The sequence below is a fragment of the Culex pipiens genome, chromosome 1 (genome assembly GCF_016801865.2).
Source record: "Culex pipiens pallens isolate TS chromosome 1, TS_CPP_V2, whole genome shotgun sequence".
Taxonomy (NCBI): domain Eukaryota; kingdom Metazoa; phylum Arthropoda; class Insecta; order Diptera; family Culicidae; genus Culex; species Culex pipiens.
Genome location: NC_068937.1, coordinates 67,254,737 through 67,279,953, shown reverse-complemented (window position 1 = coordinate 67,279,953; position 25,217 = coordinate 67,254,737). Strand labels below are relative to the sequence as shown.

Genomic DNA, 25,217 nt, shown 5'->3' with positions numbered 1-25,217 from the left:
ACCCATATTGCCCCAACTCTTATGGTTCGGCAAATGTCCCCCCATCGGAACATCCGCGGGGCCTCCGGCCACTCCGGATTGTGGCCACTACTGCCGAAATGTCAAATTTCATGTGCAGTATCAAAAACCCTAAAGTTTGATACCCATATTGCCCCAACTCTTATGGTTCGGCAAATGTCCCCCTATCGGAACATCCCCGGGGCCTCCGGCCACTCCAGGTGGTGGCCACTACTGCCAAAATGTCAAATTTCATTTGCAGTATCAAAAACCCTACAGTTAGATACCCATATTGCCCCAACTCTTATGGTTCGGCAAATGTCCCCCTATCGGAACATCCCCGGGGCCTCCGGCCACTCCAGGTGGTGGCCACTACTGCCAAAATGTCAAATTTCATATCCAGTATCAAAAACCCTAAAGTTTGATACCCATATTGCCCCAACTCTTATGGTTCGGCAAATGTCCCCCCATCGGAACATCCGCGGGGCCTCCGGCCACTCCGGATTGTGGCCACTACTGCCGAAATGTCAAATTTCATATCCAGTATCAAAAACCCTAAAGTTTGATACCCATATTGCCCCAACTCTTATGGTTCGGCAAATGTCCCCCCATCGGAACATCCCCGGGGCCTCCGGCCACTCCAGGTGGTGGCCACTACTGCCGAAATGTCAAATTTCATATCCAGTATCAAAAACCCTAAAGTTTGATACCCATATTGCCCCAACTCTTATGGTTCGGGAAAAGTCCCCCTATCGGAACACCCGCCGGGGACTCCGGCCACTCCAAGTGGTGGCCAATTCCAATTCCCGCTCATGCCGGCTGGCATGTCTTGGCGTGTCCATGCCTCCAGGCTATCTGCTCCCGGGCCTCCAGGCCGTCTGCAAACGGGCCACCAGGCCATCTGCTCCTGATGTGTTCTCGTCGACGTCCAGCAACAGAATGAATTTTCGGGACCGACCGAGCCGAGTTTTGTTAATTTAGATCGGGGACGTATGCCCCGCCTCTTTGCACCCATTCTCCTACATCTCCTTATTCGCTTTTTGCCGCGTCGACGATCCGAAAATTATGAGGTAGAGTGGGGGTGATTTTAGATACATCAATCTCACGTCTCTATATTGACTGATTGGGAAACGTTTGTTCAACCAACCAGCGTGCACCAAAAAGAGGGGAAATTTGCCGAGAGGGGAATTCGTTACGTAACGTTTTCGCTTCGCGAAAATTTTGGATTGACACCCCGTATAGAAACCTTAGGACAAAGTTCTTTGTCAAAATTGGGAATTAACCTAAATTATAAAAATATTGAACAATAAATAAGTTCATAAATTATATTAAATATTTTGACAGCTCCGACTCCAGCTCCGACTCCGGGTCTATCAGAAATTTACGACTCCGGCTCCGACTCCGACTCCAGCTGATCGAGTTTTGACGACTCCGACTCCGACTCCGACTCCAGGTCCCCAAAAAGACCCGACTCCACCGACTCCGGCTCCGACTCCGGCTCCGACTCCGACTCCACAGCCCTGCTGAGAATCACGCAGTTGAAAAGGGCAGAATATTAGGAGATGATATTTCGGGCATGATAATTGTAGTTGCTGAGAATTGAAAGTATGATATTTTTATATCCCTGAACCGTACGCTTTTTCTCGTTTACGAGGCGATGCTCGGTCTTCTTTGGTGGACTAATCACGTTGCAAGGATGTTCGTAGACAGTTCCTTTGAAAAGATCTTTGGCCGCAACCAACTCAAAGACGATAGAAGAAAAAAAAAAAGCTGGCTACTAAGAGCTTAGGATGGAGGAAAAGGGAGGAGTTATATGCTTATTGGTATAGTATGTTTTGCTGAATTTTGGAGTTGAACGTGCTGAGAATAGAACTTGCATTTACAACTGAGATGTTCGATAATTGTAGGGTGTTTGGTAGAGAATTCCCATCGTTGACCATTACATGAAATCAGTTTTGCTTTAATGAAAAAAACGGTATATTTCTGCACAGTAAACTAAATAATAATAAAAAAAAAAGGTTTTTAGGAAGCAGTGCCAAATAAGAGAGGGTGGTAATCTTAACCTGGTTTGGAAAGGAAGATTCAGTTTGTCCGTGAAGAAAGTATAATTATTATTTAAGAGAGAGTAAATTGATTGATTCCTAAGTTGCGATTGCTGTGCAGGAGATTCCCTTCATTGAGACTGTTGAATTATCTGGTATTCTACACTGAAGTAACATCAGTATTTGATGGTACTGATGCATGAAAGAATGCAAGCAATCTTAGTATATTGCCATCGTTAGTAGAGTGTAAAAAAAAAGTTTTATTTTTCTTCGAGAAGAGTTGTATTTTGGAATCGCATGAAACATATTAGTTTTAGGCATATTTATTCTAGCAATTCTTCTTGCAATGTTTGAGAGTCAATTCATGGGAGAATTTAGAGCATTGCGCGTTTTGAATAATCATATTCTAGTTGTTTTTGTCTGGTGTGGATAGAATTAAGTTTAATAAAAGAGCATCATACAATCAACCATCATAAAAATAGGTTCTGTGAATTCACTAACTTTAGTTCTAATGTTTATATCTTCGTATGTGTTCTATTTAAAAAAAAGTCGGAACATTTGTTATGAACATGAAGAAGGCTATTGTTCTAGAGTAACAGCGAATGTCGCTATGATTGTTTAATTATTTACTGAAAAGATGAGTATAGAATCAGCACGAAATCTAATTAAAATGAGGAGTAGTTTAAGAGTCTCACGAGTCGCGCTTAATAGCATACCATAGCATAGCATAACGATTCGCGCTTAATTCTTCATTAATAATCTTCTGCATTATGGTTTTACAATAGGCTAACCTCAAGTAAGTTCGTGGAGCGAATGAAAATATACCATTTTGGAGATTGGTTCTAGAACAGAGCTTAACAGTAAATGAGACAGCCATTTGTGTTTTAATAAGGTAAGATGGGGGTGTAGGGTCCTATGCGACACAAGTCAAACTTGCATGCGTATATCGCGCTTGCATCACACCTTGTATGCAACCCATGCATTATTGCGGATTATGACAGAAGAGCGCGTGGTGGATTATTGTTAGTAAGCCACCGGCCTGAGCAGAGGGAATAATTGTGAGTCGTACGGACAGACGCGATGAATCGATGGCTAGCGGGCGGACGGGTGGAAGGCCATCACAAAACAATAGTTGTGCGCACGGAGCGAGACACAGAGAATAATTAGGACTCTACAGTGTGCCAACTGCTCTGGAGTCCACGAAGCCACGGACCGCAGCTGCCCCAAGCGCGCGGACTTCATCCAGAGGCGCCAGCAGGCGTCGAAACCGAAACCGCCGGCAAGGAAGGCGGAGAAGCAGAGTCCAGCAGTTCCGGCGTTCACGCCGGCGGAGTTCCCTCCGCTGCCGGGCGCAGTCTTGGACGTGAAGCCAAAGGATCGCCCTCGACCCGCAGCAGTCAAGTAAATACCGGCTCCGGCGCCGGTGCCACCCCTACGGCGGTAGGAGAGGAGGTGCTCTACAGTTCGACTGAGCTGTGGCACATTTTCAACGAGTACAGCGCCAGGTTCCAGACCTGCAAGACCCGCATGGACCAATTAAGAATTTTTAGCTACATGCTCGGCAAATACGGAGCAAAATGAGCATTTTTTTTTTTGTATTCTATATTATTTTGAACCGTCCCTCGGTCCTAACCTGGTCACAGCCTTGGTCACAGCACCTAAACTGACCTAATAAAAATAAGTTGAGAATAAAAAAATGTGTTTTTATTGGTGAGTTGCACAATCCCATCGCAAAACCCGCTTTAATCCCACCTGGGGTGAGATATAGCCTTTCTTACAAAAGGAAGATAACGGCAGTTAATTTTCAAAGGAATAGCTAAATAAAGAATTGTGCATAAATGAATCAATACAAAAACAAATCTGATTTATTTATATAATTGAAAAGCGCTTTTTTTTGCCCCATACGCCATGGCGGGGTGTAAGCAGTACTCACTCAAAAGCATTTTCGATTTTTAAAATCAGAACAACTTATTTTTGAGGCAATTTGCGATGTACGTAATGTTTTCTGCATATCGCTAAATTGAGCATAAGCATGAGCATGAGAGACCACCCATGGTTGTCCTTCTCCGTTGCTGATAAGGACCGTTATATGCTATCAGCACAACCAATCATACGCTTTAACGATCTAGTGGTGTTTCCCTTATCAACAGCATGCATGAATGCGCTGAAAAGATAAAACACCAAGGTCGCTGAAACACGAATGTATGCAAATAGGTAACAGTCATTGGCCACCAACGGCGCCCGCCATGTCAGTTTGTAGATCTCGAGGGAACGGGACGGGAATGTTAGTTAGCACAGGCTGCTACCAAGGGTGGGTTCTATACGATATCCACACCCCCGCGTGTGCCGGAAAACTACTTCTACTTGGGATTTTGTTAGTAGGGAAGGGTAATGGTCAGGATTCATCATAGAAGATGATGATGTGACCCAAATAATCGTATATTTTTATTAGTTTAAATATTATTCTCAAGGCAAGCAATCGGATGCTGCTGTTGAGACAATTCCCGTTTATTTGATATGGAGTTATATAAATGGTACACAGCTAAAAAAGTAGTAATCCAGCTGCGTGTAAAATGCCAGGGTGTAAAATAAATATTGCATTATTTCATGCAATTTTATGTGATTTTACACCCTGAAATATGTAACCCATCAGTATGGGAAACCTACTTGACCGAATTGTCAAGCTAATATATGCGTTTATCCTTACAGTTTTTCATCGGTCTGATGGCCGAGTGGGATAAGGCGCCAGTCCTTACTATTGGTGCTGTGTTTGAATCCCGTCGGTTGCAACTTTTTTTTGTGTTTGCAAAAAATGTACATGCAGTGTGTAATATTAAGTGTTTATTTTGACGAAGGTTATGTGCATGCTTTTGCATGCGATTTTACCATCGATTTTTTTGCTGCACAGCAAAAAAAGTAGTAAAATGCTTGCATGTAAAACATCGAAATGTATTTTTATAGTTGTAAAATTACACATTTATTCAGCACACCGATTTATAAAAAATACTAACACCAATTACTCAAGAAACGTGTAATATTGCTAAAAAAAATTATGCAATATTGCTCTCAATGTTGTGTACAACATTCGCTGCCTATTTTTGTGTAAAATTACCGAAAATTCATGTAGTTGACTTTGACAGTTCTAATCGTTGAACAGATGAAGAAATGTCATTTGGAATTTCCACTTGGAGCCATTTGGATGTCGTAAGTAGTTTTTCTCCGCTTTGATTTTTCAAAATAAAAGAATTATCAACTTTTTACAGATAACATTTTTGCTGCTAAAGGCAAATCCGCTTCGTGGCCAACTCTCCTTCCGTGGCCAAGTTGCTGATGATCGAGAACGACCCGGGAGTGGACAAGGCGAACTTCTTCTTCCTGGCCAACCATCCATCCATTTTCTTCGTGGCCAAGATTCGGATGATCACAAACGACCCGGGAGTGGACGAGGTGCGCAATTTCATCGTGGCCAACCATCCCGCCGTGGCCAAGTTGCTGATGATCGAGAACGACCCGGGTGTGGAAGAGGTGCGCATCCTCTTCGTGGCCAACCTTCCATCCGTGGCCGAGATGCTGATGAACGAAAACGTCCCGGGAGTGAACAAAGTGCGCATCCTCGTCGTGGTCAACCTTCCGAGAACGACCCGAGAGTGGAAGAGGTGAACATCTTCTTCCTGGCCAACCTTCCTTCCGTGACCGAGATGCTGATGAACGAAAACGACCCGGGAGTGGACGAGGTGTGCAATTTCATCGTGGCCAACCTTCCCGCCGTGACCAAGTTGCTGATGATCGGGAACGTCTCGGAAGATAACGAAGTGCGCATCCGGGACCTTTTCGATTATCAACAGTTGGCCACAGAAGGAAGGATGATCACGACGAGGATGCGCACCTCGTCCGCTCCCGAATCGTTCTTCTCGATAACCAGGAAATAAAGGAAAATAACCAGGATCTCGGCCACGGAAGGAAGGTTGGCGACGGAGAGGATGTGCACCTTGTTCACAACCGGGCCATTCTTGATCATCCCAATCGAACATCGAAACAGCAGTTAGTGAATCTTTCAATCGAATTATATTTTTACAAAAAAGGACGATTTTGACACAATTTAACTTATTTTTTATTTTCCTTCCACAGATCTGGTTAGATTTTCACCAATCAACGCCGGGAGTTCGATTAGCTGCGATATTCAGGACTTTTTATTCCTCGGCCACGAAACATTCGATCGAGAGGAAGATTGGCCGCAAAGAGGAACCACACCCGGTCCTTTTCGATCATCAGCACCACGACCACGGATGGAAGGTTGGCCAGGAAGAAGATGTTCGCCTCGTCCACACTAGGGCTGTTCGCGATCATATCGTTCACAACCGAGCATCCACCGGATGCTGCTCCAAGAATTTGGGACGTCGCTTGATTCCGTGGTGGCGCGGAATATACTGCGCTGCGTCGAAAATCTGGCCTGTTTACATGGTAGAACAACTTTATTACTAATAAATCACAAATTTTCTGCGCAATAAATGAAATTGAAAAAAAAATCGGTTTGTTTATGTTTAAATTGTCATTTCTAATCAAAAATAACCAACTCGATATCTATCCCTGGGGTCAAAATGGGGTTTGTGTAATATCACACTTTTTTCAGAGTACATTCGTAGATGTAATTTTAAGTGATTTTTTTTCACAAAGGTGATGTGCATGCTTTTGCATGCGATTTTACCATCGGTTTTTTTTTCTGTGTATGGATCATTTTTCGTTTTTTCACTAACTGCAACTGTTGCACAAAAATGGTATGAAAATACCAAATTTTGGTATTATTTGTGCAAATACCAGCGACCAAAATATGCTCTTGGTTGCCCAATAATAGATGGTAAAATACCATGAAATAATACTAAAATCATGTAGGTGGAAGACCACAGGAATACCAAAATCTGATTTTCCAAGGGCGCGGGAATACCTAAAAATAAAACCTTGGCAATACCAAGTTTTGGTATTCAAGCAATGTTCAAAAATCCAGAAGACCTCAACTTGGGATTGAAATGGTTCTATTTTGTGGTATTATTTAACCCTTGGAATAACATGCTTTGGTATTGTTGTGCCCTTCCACATACAAGACTTTGGTATGATTTCATGGTATTTTACCATCTATTACTGCGGGCAACCGAGGGCACATTTTGGTCTCTGTTATTTGCCCAAGTAATACCAAAATTTGGTATTCCCGTGTTATTTACCCCTGCTCGGGAACCTTCTCCGTACACAGATTCACTTGTGAACCGCAATCTAGCAGTACGCGGCAGGGCAGGGCCTTGCCACCGTCGTCGAGGAAGCGCCCGTTGTTGGTAGATCACACAGGAGGCAGTGACCGCCGTCGTTCCGGCTGGTCCTGCGCTCGGCGTAGCCGTCGTGGAGTTCTGCGTGGATCGTAGATCTTATTCTGGAAGTGGTTGAATTCCTCGTAGGCCGCGTCAATCGTCTTCAGCTGGGTGTGCAGGAGGAACTCATCCGGAATCGTTTGGTTTTGCGTGTGCTGGCCCAGCACGGTCTTAATTCAATATATAATTCAAACATGAAAATTATGTATAGATTTGTGTTACGTAATGTTTTGCTCCTCCGAACTGCATTTTTTTATAAATACGGTTTCAAACGTTATTAAAAATGTCGCGCAGATAAATTATTTCTCTGACATTTTTCGTTGTAACAATTTTTAAGATGCGTATTAAAGACAGGTGTGAATACAAATTTGTTTAAGCCTCTCCCATACCAAAATTGTGTACTCAAATATCCCGGCACTGACAAAATTTTTCATAGTGCTTTATGTTGCAGGTGTAGGGAATGAGTAATGCTAATGTGAAATAAAAGAAACCGAAAATAATAAGGAAAAGGTAAATGCAAAATAATTAAATAAAGTTCGACTTTTTGTTTGGTCAAACCTTCTTTACTCAAATTTGGGTAGAATGCCTAGAAGAATGAGTTGCGTTTCATAAGAATTACATTAAACTTTTGAATGAGTTGTCGCGTTTCAGCGTGCATGGTTGAATTTTGTTAGCTGCTTGCTCGAGAACGACAGTCATTTGACGAACGCGAAAAGAGTAGGATGTGCGCGAGAAATCGAGAGGTGGATTTTGAAAAAAATAAATTGTTTTGTTTTGTTCCGTCACCACAGTAGGATGTACCTAAATTAACATCTCCTCAAATTTTACTAAATTTGGTTAAGCACAAGCAAAGTTACAGTTCGAAAAGTAAACAAAAATGGCCAGTTATAGGGAAATAAAAAAGACCTGTTTTCGAAAGCCCGTAAAAATTACCAAACACAAAATTGTATGAAACAAAAAATGTTTTGTTATCATTTGAACCTTGGACAAGAATCCCTGTGAATAACATTGTGAGTTTGGACCGAATTTGCATGTTTTTCGACCGTTTTAATTTGGTGCACCACTTTGCGCCACCTAGGAATATGAGCAACTAAATATTCAGGAGCTTTTTTTTCAAAATGACAAGAAAACCTTATGATCGGAGCGGACTGTATTTTCACTTCACTTCAGGCGGACTTGGGGAACCAGCTTGGGAGGGTCGGAAGTATCACAGGCAAACAGAAACACTAGATTTTTGTCTTCACTAATCTATTTACGGCTACTTAACATAAATTTAGTGGTAAAAACTAGCGTCTCTTCCGACGATCGCGACGAGGTGACTTTACGTCCGACCGGTTCGGCTGCTTGCGAAAAACTTGCTGCTTCTCCGAACGATCGCGTTAACTCGTCCGTTGCGCGCCAAAAAACTCTCCTCTCTTCGTCGTCGTTCGGGTTGTCGCTCTCTTTCTAGCACCGTCGTCATCAACGGCGCGCTGTTGCCGCGCACATCGTTTGTGCGCTTCTTTCTCCCTTTCGGGCGTCGTCGTGCTAACTCGCGCAAGTCGTTGCGCGCGCTTCTTGTTGTTGTTGGCAACGACGCAGGCTGGGTTGCCACCTTCTTTTCCGTTCTCGTCGCAGCAGGCACAGTGCTGCCCAAACCAAACCAGAATTTTCTTCGAGCTGACCTTGTCAAGCTCGGACATCCTCCACCCGCGAAGAACTGCCGTTGATATCCAGGCGATCCAGAGGTCACTCTTTCGTCTACCAGGTGTGGCCGTACTTTGACCAGGTGTGTGTTCTTTCAATTCTTCGCCAGGTGCTCTTGGGATCCGCAAGTCGATGCGAATCCTTTTCGCCCTGTTGTACAGAACCGAGCTAATCTTCGTTGCGTTCTTACAGGATGCACCGGTCAGCGCAGTTAACAGTCGCAGGGGCTGCCAAAAGGCCTGGCCGACTCGTGGGATGTGCTTGCCGATTGTAGGAAACCGGCATTTTGTTCTGCTTCCACTTGGACCATCTCCAGTGCCTCCAGCTGATGCTCGCTTTAGTAGATCGGTGTCTACCGACCGCTTGTGTGGAACGAATCCTTCAGTGTCACTCCTTTGCTTCTTCCATGCCGGTGCTGCAGCTGCTGGATATTTCGAACGCTCATCGCTCAGCTGTGTGTCAACTGCAGCAGTCTTGTGCGGCGCCGAGGCCGCCCTTGTACGCACCGTTACTCCTCCTCATGCGTTTGTAGTCTTCTCAAGTACGCTGAGTGCAGCAGAGCGCTGCGTCGTGGGACCTTGAACCTTGTGTCCTTGGTCAGGAATCGCTTGGCTTGAAAAGCCAGCGTCGTCTTCCAATGTTCGCAGTATCACGTGGAACGGCAGGTAAACTTGCTTCAAATTCGCTAGATCACTCACCTCACTTGCTTCCTTGTAGATTCCAACTTCTCGTGCGCAGGCTTCGGTGTGCTGCTCCAAGTTGGGTCGATCCTCAAACTCCGTGCCTTGAATCAGGACCGCTTCTTCGTGTGCTGCGCCACTTCCAATCCAATTCATGTTGTGTAGTTATTAATAAACCACGGCAGGGGTGTGGGCTGCAGGGTTTATTCCGAGAGTCCGCGACGGCTGGCAGCGCGTCGGGCGCTAGATGTCCAGAGCAGCTGGCCTCTGGCGTCCCTCGACTCACTTTGGCTTGTTGTGGAGCACCAGGTTGCTCCACCTTCGTTTGTGTTGTCGGTTGCTTGGGGTTTCTCCGGCACTCGGCGTGCAGCAGGGTGTGGTGCCGCTTCTTGCACGTCTTGTGGACACACACTGCGCTGAGGTATGTCCCGCCCGGAGGCAGTTGAAGCAGAGCTGCTTCTCCTTAACCTTGATCAGCCGCTGGGGGACTGCCATCTCCAGGAACTGCGGACACTTCCAGCTCTTCCAGCTCAAAATATACAATTATTCCTACATTAAACCAAACCCGTAATTAAGATTAGTTTTGAGCACGCTGTTTTCTAGTTCAGATTACCACAAAACTCTAATCTTTAAATTTGTAGAGCACATTATAGAGCAATTTTATATGTGTTCAGTTTAAATATAGGTATTTGATTAAAAAGGGGTTTCCCATTCTAGCAATTCACGCAACATGAGGACTAAAATAATCATTCCCAAATTTTCGAGATTGTTTTTAACTTTTTCATTCAAATTTTAGTTCAAGTACTAGAACTAGAAATGTGTTATACGGGTTGAACTGAAGAAAAAAAAAATGGATAAAGTGGATAAATTAATAAGCCTGTCATTGTTTTTGTTTAGGGTAAAAATGGAAATGGTTGGCCTTGTTATGCCCCTTTCCAAATGTTGCTCCAGAAGTACACAGGTTTAGGAAAATGTACACGATAATGTAACCCGAGCTGACCATTAGAGAAAACAAATCCACCACAAAATGTCAAAATTTGACATAGCTGCTGGGTTGTGTCAATTTAAAAAATATTTATTTCGATCCAAAACTTCTTTCGGAAAAAACAAATGACGCCATAGTGCCACCGGTTCCGGTAACCCGTAAACTTCCGGAAAAACATGATTATTTGCAGTTTTTGAACATAAAACCGTCACACAGACCAGTATTTTGAAACGGATTATTTGCAAAACATTGCAGAAGTATGCTACATACACCCCTGACTATTTGGTATCGGTTCTGGCCAACTCGTGGCCAAAACCGGAACCGGTCCCAGGGTACCAGCAAAAACACAGGTTCACCCCAATAATCATAGTCACGCTAGAAACCCGTCATGTTGCATATCAAACCTTCACAAATCATGAAATTGCATGTTATGACCATAAACTGAGGTCATGCCGATGTCCCTCTGAAATCGAACCCAACTGGTCACCTCCGGAACCAGTTACCGGTGGCCACTGAAGTCGACACTATCGAAAAATCGCAAAATGAACCCTATCATCCGACGTAAATCTAAACCTTCAGTAAATTGAATTACTATCACCATCTCTGATCATTCCGATTCCTCTCTAGACCCAACCTGGTCATACCGGAACCAGATACCGTTGCTCCCACTTGGATGACCCACATCGGATAACGGCATATGAACCACTATCATCCGACGTATCAAACTTCATGAAATAGAAATTTTATGACATCAAGAGTCACAACGATGTCCACTCTGACCCAACCTGGTACACCTCCGAAACTGTTACCGGTGCCACTCAAGGAGGACACTATCGGAAAATGCAATGAAACCCTATCATCCGATAAACGTATCAAACTTCAACGAAAATTGAAACGTTATGACCATCTGAAGGTCAGTAAGACCGAGTCCTCTGAAACCCAACCAGGTCACTCCAGGGAACCACGCTTACACTAACCCGTTGCGTCCACAAGAGGGACAACATAATCTCACAGAATATGCAATGAACCCTATCATCCGACGTATCAATTCATGAAATTGAAGTTATGACCATCTGAGGTCATCGATGTCCTCTGACCAACCTGGTCACTCCGAACCCAGATTTTCTACCGTGGCCACGAGGACACATCGGAATATGCAATGAAACCTTTCATCCGACGTATCAAACTTCATAGAAAATTGAAAGCTTATGAACCACACATCTGTGGTTATGCCGATGCTCCTCTGACCCCACCTGCGCAACTACACGGAACCAGTTTACCGGAGGCCACTGAGGGACACACTATCGAATATGCAGAAACCCTAATTCATCCGACATATTCAAAACTCATGAAATTGCATGTATGACCATCAGTCAATCCCGGATGTCCACTCTGAACCACAACCTGTCACTCCGTAACCAGTTACCGGTGGCCACTAGAAGCAGGACACACAACGAAGAATATGCAATGAACCCAATCAACCGACGTAGCAAACTTACATGAAATTGAAAGTTATGACATCAGAGGTCAACCAGCCGATGTCCTCTGACACTCAACCCAGGTCACTCCGGAACCAGTTACCCGACAGGCCACTGAGACACTATCGGAATATCAATGAACCCTATCATCCGACCGTTACAAACTTCATTGAAATTGAAAGTTAAGACCATCTTGAGGTCATCGCCGATGTCCTCTGACCCAACCTGGTCACTCCCGAACCAGTTACCGATGGCCACTTGGGACACAATCCGAATATAGCAACGTGCCCCTTCATCCGACGTATCAAACTTCACATGACTCAACTTCGCGCAAAGTTATGGACCATCAGAGGTCATGCCGAATGTTCCTCTGACCCCAACCTGGTCCACTCCGGAACCCTGATAACCCGTGCCACTGGAGAAACTATCTGAATATTCAATGAAAGCTATCATCCTACGAAATCAAAAGTCATGAAAATGAAAGTTTAAGACCATCTGTGGTTATGCCTATGTCCTCTTACCCACACCTGGTCACTTCCGAACCAGTTACCGGTGGCCACTGAGGGACCTATCGGAATATGCATGAACCCTATCATCGACGTATCAAACAACTCATGAAATTGAAAGTTATGACCATCTGTGGTTATGCCGATGTCCTCTGACCCAACCTGGCACTCCGGAACCCAGATACCGGTGGCCACGAGGGACACAATCGAATAATGCATAAACCTAACAAACCGAACATATCAAACTCATGAAATTGGAAAACATGTAATGAACCATTCTGAGGTCAATGCGATGTCCTCTTCACCCAACCTGGTCACTCGGAACCATTACCGGTGGCCACCTGAGACACTATCGGAATTATGCATGAAACCCCAATCATCGAACTACAAACTTCATGAAATTGAAAGTATGACCTCTGAGGTCATGCCGATTTCCTCCTGACCCAACCTGGTCACTCCGGAACCAGTTTACACGGTGGCCACTGAGGGACCCTATCGAAAAGGCATTGAACCCTATCATCCGACGTATCAAACTTCAGGAAAATGAAAGTTATGACCAGCTGAGGTCATGCCGATGGCCTCTGACCCTAACCTGGACACTGCCGGAACCAGTTTACCGTGGTCCACGGGGGGACACTAATCGGAAGATGCAATGAACCCTCGCATCCGACATATCAAACTTCATGAAATTGAAAAGTTAGAGACCATCTGAGTTCATGCCGATGTCCCTTCTGACCCCAACCTGGTCACTCCCGGAACCAGTTATCCGGTGGCCACTGAGGGACGCTATCGGAATATGCAATGAACCCCCCCATAATCATCCTCCGACGTATCAAACGTCATGAAATTGAAAGTTTATGGACCATCCCTGTAGTTATGCCGAAGTCCTCTGACCCAACCTGGTCACTCCGGAACCATTACCGGTGCCACTTGGGGACACTATCGGAATATGCAATGAACCCTATCATCCGACGTATCAAACATTCATGAAATTGAAAGTTAATGACCATCTGAGGTCATGCCGAGTCCTCTGACCCAACCTGGTCACTCCGGAACCTGTTACCGGTGGCCACTGGAGGACACTATCGGAATATGCAATGAAACCTATCATCCGACGTATCAAACGTCATGAAATTGAAAGTTATGACCATCTGTGGTTATGCCGATGTCCTCTGACCCAACCTGGTCACTCCGGAACCAGTTACCGGTGGCCACTGAGGGACTCTATCGGAATATGCAATGAACCCTATCATCCGACGTATCAAACGTCATGAAATTGAAAGTTATGACCATCTGTGGTTATGCCGATGTCCTCTGACCCAACCTGGTCACTCCGGAACCAGTTACCGGTGGCCACTTGGGGACACTATCGGAATATGCAATGAACCCTATCATCCGACATATCAAACTTCATGAAATTGAAAGTTATGACCATCTGAGTTCATGCCGATGTCCTCTGACCCAACCTGGTCACTCCGGAACCTGTTACCGGTGGCCACTGGAGGACACTATCGGAATATGCAATGAACCCTATCATCCGACGTATCAAACTTCATGAAATTGAAAGTTATGACCATCTGAGGTCATGCCGATGTCCTCTGACCCAACCGGTCACATCCGGAACCAGTTACCGGTGGCCACTTGGGACACTATCGGAATATGCAATGAACCCTATCATCCGACATATCAAACTTCATGAAATTGAAAGTTATGACCATCTGAGTTCATGCCGATGTCCTCTGACCCATCCTGGTCACTCCGGAACCGGTTACCGGTGGCCACTGGAGGACACTATCACACTATCACACTATGTCTATAATTTCTAAAATATCAAAATCAAAGGTTAGATGAAAGAGTTTCTGCACCCAAATCTCGGCAACACTCGGTTTGAGAGAAAGACGGCCTCATGAAGTTTTATATGTCGGACGATAGGGTTTCTATTCAAGTTTGATATTTCGGATGATAGGAGTTTCTAGCATATTCCACAAATGTCCCCAAGTGGCCATCGGAAACCGATTTCCGAAGTGACCAGATAAGTTCAAAGAACGTTAGCATGACCTCAGATGGTCATGACTTTCAATTTCATGAATTCTTGATACGTCCGGATGATAGGGTTTACTACATACTCAGAGAGTGTCACCAAGTGGCCAACGGTAACCGCTTCCGACGTGACCAGATAAGTTCACCGACCGTTAGCATGACCTCAGATGGTCATGACTTTCAATTTCATGAAGTTTGATACGTCGGATGATAGGGTTCATTGCATATTTCGATAGTATCCCTCAGTGGCCACCGGTAACCGGTTCCGGAGTGACCAGGTGTGTCAGGGGACATCAGCGTGACCTCAGATGGTCATAACTTTCAATTTCATGAAGTTTGATACGTCGGATGATAGGGTTATATGCATATTACCGATAGTGTCCCCCAGTGGCCACCGGTAACCGGTTCCGGAGTGACCAGGATGGGTCAGAGGACATCGGCATGACCACACATGGACATAACCAGGCCTGCATAATGTTTCCAACCCAGCGTACACATGAAGCAAACCAAAATGTCAGTTCACTGCTAGCATCTGACTGTAAGCTTACTGTGTCCGTTCAACCACTGCCGCCTGACTCGTGCCGGTCGGCTGCTGGAGAATGAGAGACGTAAAAAAATGAGCTACACTCACTTAATTCGTGTCGTATGACTGACTCGTAAAATCCTCTCTAAACAATATTTTGACTTTTTTTAAACAATTGAATGGTTCTAGACTGTGCAAAACACTTAAAACAACCATAACTTATATTCAAAAATTACATTTCCACACATAAATACCAACTTTTGTGTAAAAAATTTGTTTCTTTATGTGTGTGCGTGCAACGTCGAATGAGCGTTGGTCGACTACTGCCTCGCATTGCAGTTGCTCAGTGAGCTAGGGCACTCACGACTGAGTCGGGTTTGTTTATGTCACGGTTTTGCGGTTCAGTGAATGGATCTGAAAGAATCGTGTATGCGTCGCCGATTTTCGCGTCAGGACCCCTGACATTTTCAGCTCTGTCATAACTTTCAATTTCATGAAGTTTGATACGTCGGATGATAGGGTTTATGCATATTCCGATAGTGTCCCCCAGTGGCCACCGGTAACCGGTTCTGGAGTGACCAGGATGGGTCAGAGGACATCGGCATGACCTCAGATGGTCATAACTTTCAATTTCATGAAGTTTGATATGTCGGATGATAGGGTTCATTGCATATTCCGATAGTGTCCTCCAGTGGCCACCGGTAACTGGTTCCGGAGTGACCAGGTTGGGTCAGAGGACATCGGCATGACCTCAGATGGTCATAACTTTCAATTTCATGAAGTTTGATACGTCGGATGATAGGTTTCATTGCATATTCCGATAGTGTCCTCCAGTGGCCACCGGTAACTGGTTCCGGAGTGACCAGGATGGTTCAGAGGACATCGACATGATCTCAGATGGTCATAACATTCAATTTCATGAAGTTTGATACGTCGGATGATAGGGTTCATTGCATATTCCGATAGTGTCCCCCAGTGGCCACCGGTAACCGGTTCCGGAGTGACCAGGATGGGTCAGAGGACATCGACATGATCTCAGATGGTCATAACTTTCAATTTCATGAAGTTTGATACGTCGGATGATAGGGTTCATTGCATATTCCGATAGTGTCCCCCAGTGGCCACCGGTAACCGGTTCCGGAGTGACCAGGATGGGTCAGAGGACATCGGCGTGACCTCAGATGGTCATAACTTTCAATTTCATGAAGTTTGATACGTCGGATGATAGGGTTCATTGCATATTCCGATAGTGTCCCCCGGTGGCCACCGGTAACCGGTTCCGGAGTGACCAGGATGGGTCAAAGGTCATCGGCATGACCTCAGATGGTCATAACATGCAAATTCATGAAGTTTGATATGCAACATGACGGGTTTCTAGCGTGACAATTATTGGAACCGTTTTAGTGGTACCCTGGAACCGGTTCCGGATTGGCCAGAGTTGGCCAGAACCGATACCAAATAGTCAGGAGTAGTATGTAGTATCATTCTGCAATGATTTGCAAAATAATCCGTTTCAAAATACTGGTCTGTGTGACGGTTTTATGTCAAAAACTGCAAAAATCAAGTTTTCCGGAAGTTCCGGGTTACCGGAACCGGTGGCCACTATGGACCAATTATTTTTTCTGGGGCTTAAAATTCAGGTTATTATCTGTCGAATGCAACCGGAAGCAACCTGCTATGTGCAATCGTTTCGGAGATACAGGTCCCCAAAGTAGGGGCCTCAAAAAGGACTTTTTTCGGTTATAGCAGGTTCCCGGTGGCCACGGTGTCCAAAACCGGTTCTGCCAGTCGGATTCAGAAAGTAGACATCCTAGCCTTTCATTTGCGGTCAAGACATCCAAAATCGGTTACAATCTCGAATTTTGGCAGCTGAAATCATTTCTGGGTCCTATAGACCCGGAATACCATTCGTGTATGTAGAAAACGAAGACCATGGCCAGGTTAAAAAGTAACATTATTTCTACTTCAAAAATTTAACTCTTTTGCCACCAAGCTCCAAGAAAAATTGCTATCCGTTCACTGCCGTTCTACGCATAATTGTCCCATGTCAGTTTTGGTCGATTTTGACTTTATGACATTTTTAAGTTTAGTTTGATGTGTACTTTAAGAAAAACACATAAAATCTGGTACATTGTTCGGAAACTCCACATCAAGTCTGTTTGTCTCATCGTTGTACTTCTACGCATAATTGTCCCACCAAGTATTTTCTATCACGAAATCATTAATTTTACGAAGCATTATGTCTTGTTTACCTGTTGTATAGCAAGAGAATCACAAATAAGAATGATAAACTGCTAACTGGGGCGATTAGGGACACATAGGGCGAATAGGAACCCACGGGACAATTATGCGTAGAAACACAGAAATCGGTCGAAAATTTTCAATCACGTTTTTCTCAGTTGCACATTTTTGAACATGGGACAATTATGCGTAGAACGGCAGTTCAAGTAGATAAACACGAAAGAAGAAACTGTGGGATGTTGGCGCTGAAACAGTCTTGAAATCAAAAAGGGACCAACGTTGGCGAATTCCTGCTAAAATAATGGCCACTCGCAAACGAATGACGATTCTAATAACCCGCTGGCGGCGATTCACATGGATTTGGATAATAACAACGTATACTCTGGCCGCCAAAACATCATGGCATTTATGCATCGTCCGGTGAGCTTAATCGAGCAAGAGTAAGTTCTATCTTAGGCTGAAATGTATGAGTCTGTTTGTAATTTTAGAACTTTTCATTTCAGAACTTCTCCAATCGCGCCATGTACGACTTCGTAAGCCCATGGGTCACATGATTACAATCATTGTTGAGCGACCGAAATCGCAACGATGATAATCTTTTAAATCCAGGTGAGTTTCATTTATAGCAACCTTAATGGGCCAATTTGAGTTTGTGATCGAAGAGTGTATCCTACTCCCTCTTCTTTGTTTACAAACTCAAATTGGCGCATTTACATTGTTTTGCTAGATTTCTGGAGCAACATTTGAAAGGGGCGGTACGACATTGCTCTTACTGCCTTTCATTACACGCGTTTAAATGGGACGAAAGGCCGTGAAAGCAATGTCGAACCGCCCCTTTCAAATGTTGCTCCAGATTTCATTAGTTGCTTGTGATGTTTTCATAACAGATACAAAAACATCATGCGTTTGTCAAAAAATGTGTGCATTACTTCGTTGAATCTAGAATCACTAGCTTATTTACAAAAATGTTTTGCTTTTCGCAGTCTAGTAAGGTTTATTTTCGTCTTTCTGGTCAAATAAAAGTACTCTTTAAATTAATTGGTGCCAGAAAGGTAAAAATAATGCCTTCCTTAAATGCGCTAGGCCATAAGAGCTTTTGAAAATCACATTAGTTTCTAGATTCAACGGAGAAAATAATTTTTAGGATTGGGTAAATTTACGTTATTTTCATCGGAAATTTACACGATTTTGAAAAGTTTTGCTTTGGCGCATTTTGGGCGTAAAGAGGTTTCGGGGAGGCCGGAATAAAACACGCGGTTTAACTTAAGCGAAAAGAAAAATAGCGTGTAATCTCTTTGTTGTTTGGTTACAGACTGGTAGCGGAAGTGCAGCTGTCAAACAGCAGCAGCCCGCGTGTGCCCAGTGGGCTTGAGCGGGGCAAACAGAGTGCGGTGGTTGCCAACTTATCACCCCTGCTCAATCACAGCACGTCTCCTCCAATCCCAGCTTGGCGCGAAGATCCTTGAAGACAACTGCCGGTAGACCCTTGGTCATGATGTCCGCTTGTTGCTCCGCAGAGCGCACGAACTCGATCTCGATCGTCCTCTGCTGCACCAGCTCCCGCAGGAAGTGGAACTTGGTGTCCACGTGCTTCAGGCGCTTGCAGTCTCGGGAATCCTCGCTCACGGTAGGGCTTCGACGTTCTCTGCTTCTCCTCTCCTTTCACCAGCCTCAGCCGGTGCTCCATCGGTGTCGAGATCGGCTTGCAGTCGTCCATCCGGAAACGCTTCAGGAGGCCATCGAAGTAGTCGCGCTGACTGATCTTCAGAACTCCTTTCAGCTTGTCACGTTCAAAGCGCATTCCTAGGAACTGCTTGATCTCACCTTCGTCCGTCATCTCGAACTCCTCGGTTAGCTTCTGCTTGACCGCCTCCAGCACTTTCAACGACGTTCCGGCGAGGAGGATGTCGTCGACGTACAGTACCAGGATCAGCTTCTTGTCTCCAGCTCCTCGGGTGTAGAGACACATGTCGTTGGCGCTCCGGACGAATCCGAGTTTGCTGATGACGCCATGGAATCGGTCGTTCCACGCCCGGGACGCTTGCTTCAACCCGTAGATGGAACGGTTCAGCTTGCAGACCAGACCATTCCCCTGCTGAAACTCTTCCGGCTGGGTCATGTAGATCTCTTCAGCTAACTCACCGTTCAGGAACGCGGTCTTCACGTCCATCTGGTGCACGAACATCCGATTCTCGTTGGCCAGCGCCAACACCGCCCGCAGCGTGTCCAACTTCGCCACCGGAGAGTAGGTCTCGGTGTAGTCGAACCCGGGCTTCTGCGTGAAGCCTCTGGCGACCAGTCTCGCCTTGAACCGGTCCGGTTTCTCAGCGTCGCCCCGCTTCACCTTGAACACCCACTTGCAGGTAACGGTTTTGCGTCCTGCAGGCAACTTCACCAGCGTCCAGGCGTTGTTGCGCTTCATGGAGTTCATCTCGTCTTGCATCGCAGCTCTCCACTCGTGCCAATCGTCCCGCTTTTTCAGCTCAGGGACTGAACTCGGGATGTCCTCGATGAAGTTCATCGCGTTGAGTGCAAAACTGGCGTACTCAACCTCGAAATCCTTGTGCCAAGCGGGAGGGTTCTTCGGTCTTTGAGGTCGGCCGCTGCCATCAGCTTCTTCAGCTTCGGGTTCATCGGCAGCACTGCTGAACTCGTCTTCCGAAGTCTCGTCTCCATCGTCGGCACAGCTCGCGTCATCGACGCAGCTTTCTTCATCAGATTCAAGTGGCACAAACTGCGAGTTGGGTTGCGCGACCTGCTGCTGCTCCACGACAGACTCCACGAAGTCCACGTCGCGCGCCGTGACGACCGTCCGTTTCTTGGGGTCCCAGACTCGATACCCGTTGTGCGAGTACCCGACGAGCGTTCCTTTCCACGCCTTGTCGTCCAGCTTACGGCGCAACTCCTTCGGGACGTGGACGAACACATCGCTGCCAAAAACACGAATGTTCGACACGTCCGGCTTCTTGGACTCCCACAACTCGTACGGCGTTTTCTTCATCTCGAGAGCAGCGGTCGGGCTTCGGTTCGTCAGGTAGGCCGCCGTCAGCATGGCTTCCCCCCAGAACTTCTTGTCGACGCCAGCATCAGCAAGCATCGCCCGCGCCTTCTCGACTAGCGTCCGGTTCATGCGCTCGCTCAACGGGTTCATCTCCGGCGTGTAGGGGACAGTAGGCTCCATCCGGATCCCCTTTTTCTTGCAGAACCCCTCGAAACGCTTGTTCCGGTACTCGCCGCCGTTGTCGCACTTCAGCCGAGAGATCGGCCGCTCGAACTTCGCCGTCACCAAAGCCTCGTACTCCTCGAAACACTCCATGACCTCGTCCTTCGAGCGAATCAGGTACACCATCACGAAATGGGTCCAGTCGTCGATGAACGTCACAAAATATTTCATCCCGTCGAGTCCCTCCGGCGACACGGGACCACACACGTCGGTGTGTACCAATTCGAGCACTCGCGACGATCGACGACCTTCACGCGGTGGGTGAGGCTTCCGCGTTTGCTTGCCGACAACGCACGATTCACACACGATGGTATCGTCAGTCCCGGCGGTACTGAGATCGAGTCCGGATACCATCTCCTTCTGCACCAGACACTTGAGGCTTTGCTCGTTCAAATGTCCAAAACGACGGTGCCAGAGCACGAACCCCTTCCGCACGCGACCGCACGTCAACAGCGAAGAATCTTCCGTACCGTGCCGAGCCAGAAAGTTCATTTCGTACAGCTTGTTCTGCACAGTAGCACACGCGACGATTTCGGAACCACTGTACACTGTCGCTTTCCCGTCTTCGAACACGACGCGCATCCCGGCTTGTTCAACGCGCAGCACCGAAAACAAATTGCAGCGCAACTTTGGCACGTACAACGCGTCTTTGATCGTACAGTTCACTCTCTTACCGTCAACGACCGCCACCACCTTCACCGTGCCGGAGTGCTCCGCCTGGATCGTTTCACCGTCCTTGGCCACCGCGATCTCGATGGGCTTCTTCAGACGATGCAGCTCACAGAACAGCTCCTTGTCCCGCACTAGATGGTCCGTCGCACCAGAATCGATGAACCAGCGCGTCCGCGCCTGCTGGGGGTTCGCCTCGCTCACGAAACAAACTTCCTTCCGGTTGCTGCCGGAATCCGCCACGTTCGCCTTCGACTTCTGCTTCCTCTTGCTCTGCTGCGGCTTCTTCTTCTCGGGACAGTCGGCCACCCGGTGGCCCTCCTTGTTGCAGCCGAAACACTTTTGCTTCTTCTGCGGCTTCGCCCCGTGAAACGCAGCATCGCTCTGGGACGGGGTGGGCGATTCGATGCCCTTCTTCGTCTCTTCGTCCAAGAGCCGGTTCTTGACGAAATCGAGCTTGAGGTCCTCCTGCGACATGGTTTCCAGCGCCGTCACAGCACCGGAGAACGCCGATCCCAACGAGATGAACAGGTGGCAAATCACGTCGATCTCCTCCAGCTTCGCGCCGGCGGACCGATACTCCCGGATCAACTTTTCGAACTGCAAAAAGTGCTGCTGCAGCTTTCCCCCATCGTAGCGCATCGTCACGATCTGCCGCTGGATCCGCATCCGGCTCGCGACGCTCTTCCGCGCGTGGATGTTGTGCAGCTTGTCCCAGATGTCCTTCGGGGACATGTCCTCCTCCAGGTGGTCCATCTGCGCATCGCTGATCCGCGCCATCAACTGCGAACGGCAGTGACGGTCCTTCCTGATGCGCTTGTCCAGCAGCTTCATCCGGGCCGTCTTTTCCTCCGGCTTTTCTCCCGCTCTTTCCTTTAGTTCCGCCACGTCACCCACACTCGTCCGCACACACTCCAAGAGCTCGTGCTCCTCCAGGAATGCTAGCATGCGGAGCCGCCACGGGTTGAAGTTAGACTCGTCCAACATCGGCACCTGCACCGGAGCGGGTTTTGCGTCCGTCATGACGCCCGACGATTCCGCGCACTTTTCCGTTTGACCGTAAAACGCGACTTGGGCCCACAACCTAAAGAGGTTTCGGGGAGGCCGGAATAAAACACGCGGTTTAACTTAAGCGAAAAGAAAAATAGCGTGTAATCTCTTTGTTGTTTGGTTACAGACTGGTAGCGGAAGTGCAGCTGTCAAACAGCAGCAGCCCGCGTGTGCCCAGTGGGCTTGAGCGTCGTAGGGGCAAACAGAGTGCGGTGGTTGCCAACTTATCAGGGCGCATTTACATTGGATGAAACGTAAACGAAAACGTTGTAAATCAGCATCATTAATGACATGCACTTTTGGTACATCATAAATGATGTAAATTTACCGGATTTTTTTTTCTGTGTAACTGCATGAAATTATATCAGAATCTGCATGAAATCTGTCCTCATGCATTTTTTGCGGTATGGCATTTTTGCCCGTTACCGACAATTATCGACATTACCGACGACTGTTTGGTTGTAATGCAGAAAAAAATCTTAACAGAACGATCATTGAACCATCAACCTCTTGGTTGTTGAACCGACACGCTACCACCGCGCCATGGACATTTGATGAATAGAGAGGGACAGACCGCCAACAAAAACTTCTCTCTGGAGTGTTGCTCGGCGACTTGTCAGCATTATATGTGTTAGTGAGAACTGCAGATCGCTAACATATTTACACGCGGGCAAACATGAGCTATGAGCTTGCTACAAAAACTGTTATAAAAGGTAACATTTTCTGCAGCAAATCCACTATTGCAGATTTTGATACACGCAGATAAATATTTTGTAGAATCAGCCTGTACGAGGTTTGATGTTGAATATAATCAACGCCGATTTTGCGTTGAAACAAACCTTGATTTTCTCAATTCAACAAAAATCTTTTGTTGTTTTGAAAAAGTTGCTTTGACGTTTAGCGTTGATTCAATAAAAATCTTGATTTTCAAATCAACAAAACGTTTTGTTGATTCAAATATGCCTTATTTTTCTGCGTGTATATATTTTTCCTGATGAATATTATCATTAATTTGTTATGTGTATGTAAACAACTCTTGATAACATTCTACTAATTGATTTGAAAGTATTAGCTGTGTTTTTATTAAAATAAATAACAAATAAACAATTATGATAAACATTACTTAATATTTCTTTGAATACTTACTCGATTTTCACCCACAGCATAAAGTTGAAGATAAGAATGTACCATAACAGTCCAAAGAAGTGAATAAAGTCGTAAGCCATGAATGCAAGTTATTGATCCCTATAAAAAAATATGTGTATGTTTTTTTAGAATCTATGACATTTCCCCGAAACCCACATTCCCGAAAGGACATTTCCCCGAATGCCACATCTCCGAAAAGACACTTTCCCGAAATGTCATTTACCCGAGAATCATTTCCCCGAACCGTCACTTCCCCTAATTTTCCACATCCCTGAAAATCATTTTCCCGAATGCCCATATCCCCGAACGGCCATTTCCCCGAACGCCACTTCTCCGAACCCGGTAAGGCGGGTATGCCCGTTGCCCAGAACCGCGCGCGCCTGACCACCTGACCGGGTTCGGAGAAGTGGCGATCAATGCAGAATAGGCCGAAAAATGAAAAGTTGTCAAATCTTCGGTGCTCACCCCTAGAATGATAGATTAGGATGTCAGGAACAATGTTTTCATACAACAAAAAAATCCCAAAAATGGTTTACAACTCGCGCGCGCTTGAATAAAAAAAGTGCATTTTTCGAGTATTTTTTCAGAAATGCGCGTAACAATCATGCTAAAGTCATTCAAATATGGTCGCCTTGGGCTTCAAATTATAGTTTAATGTCCCCTGAACAAATTCCTGTACAGACATAGTCTATAAAAGCTTGTGTTTGGGCATGGCAGGGCGTTTTAGGGAGAAAAAAATGTATCTTTAAGCCAAAAAAATAAAAAATCACTCCCCAAAACGAGCCAAAACATTTGCAGCCAAAACTAATGCATCCAACTTATAGGAAATTCATTTTGCTTTTTTTAACATTCAATTTATGTCTACGCAAAGCCGAGATATTTGCATTTTAGTGAACAAAAAGTGACGAATTTTCAAAATTCTTGGTATATAAGCGTTTTTAGCATAAAACATTGACTACTATGATTACAAACGAGAAGGCATATATTTTGGATATATTTATTTTGTTCGCTCAAAAACGATATATGCTAATAGGAGTTTAGACCGGTTATTGGGAGGTTCAGCGCTCATCAGCAGACGAACGAGAACGGCCTACGACTCATCGATTTCGCTACCTTCCGAAACATGGCCATACGTAGTACCTTCTTCCAGCACACCTCCCTATACAAGTACACCTGGAGATCACCAAACGACACGGAGACGCAAATCGACCATGTTCTCATCGATGGTCGGCAGGGATGGCAAATGGCAAAAAACCATCACGAAGCCCTCGTTTGATTTATTACCTTCCAGTTACAGAATTCACTAAAAGGATATATGAAGCAATTGTAGATTTTGTACAAACGAACAATTTTGTAGAACATTGTTTTGTTCCAAAGTGAATGCTGTTGACACTAGAGCGTGAACAATGTCTAAAAATGCCACCATCGGCGTCCCTCAATCGCGATGGTGAGGGGATTTTTGTTTACGCTCTAATGTCAACAGCATTCAGTCTAGAACAAAACAATGTTCTACAAAGTTGTTCATTAGTAAAATATCAACAAGTGCTCCATACATGATTATAGTAAATTCCTTAACTGGAAGGAAATAAATTTA

The 25,217-nt window shown here is 45.7% G+C and overlaps 1 protein-coding gene and 1 long non-coding RNA gene across 6 annotated transcripts; both read left to right on the top strand.

Annotated features, from left to right (window-relative positions):
* The first annotated feature begins 408 nt into the window (after positions 1-408).
* On the top strand, positions 409-6,957 carry LOC120428382 (uncharacterized). 4 transcript variants are annotated; one of them, XM_039593380.2, is made up of 3 exons: positions 459-5,243; positions 5,303-5,642; positions 6,168-6,952. In XM_039593380.2, the coding sequence occupies exons 2-3, from the start codon at positions 5,370-5,372 to the stop codon at positions 6,519-6,521; spliced, it is 627 nt and encodes a 208-aa protein (XP_039449314.1). In that variant the 5' UTR covers positions 459-5,243; positions 5,303-5,369; the 3' UTR covers positions 6,522-6,952. The 4 variants fall into 4 exon arrangements, with proteins under 4 accessions (XP_052562010.1, XP_039449315.1, XP_039449314.1 ...); XM_052706050.1 differs by having other exon boundaries at positions 409-5,695; positions 6,168-6,957; XM_039593381.2 differs by having other exon boundaries at positions 458-5,642.
* A 908-nt stretch (positions 6,958-7,865) lies between these two features.
* On the top strand, positions 7,866-23,725 carry LOC120428385 (uncharacterized). Of its 2 annotated transcripts, none has more exons than XR_005607084.2 (4): positions 7,866-8,139; positions 17,694-17,975; positions 18,039-18,144; positions 23,641-23,725. It is a non-coding gene; the product is annotated as an uncharacterized LOC120428385 (long non-coding RNA). The 2 variants fall into 2 exon arrangements; XR_005607085.2 differs by having other exon boundaries at positions 7,867-8,139; positions 17,729-17,975.
* The last annotated feature ends 1,492 nt before the right edge of the window (positions 23,726-25,217 follow it).

What these genes read in the sequence shown, in the direction of transcription:
- LOC120428382 (XM_039593381.2), top strand. Translation starts at nt 5,370, where the DNA reads ATGATCGAGAACGACCCGGGAGTGGACAAGGCGAACTTCTTCTTCCTG. An exon ending in ACGTCCCGGGAGTGAACAAA is followed by an intron (nt 5,643 to 6,167) that starts GTGCGCATCCTC and finishes TTCCTTCCACAG; the next exon opens with ATCTGGTTAGATTTTCACCA.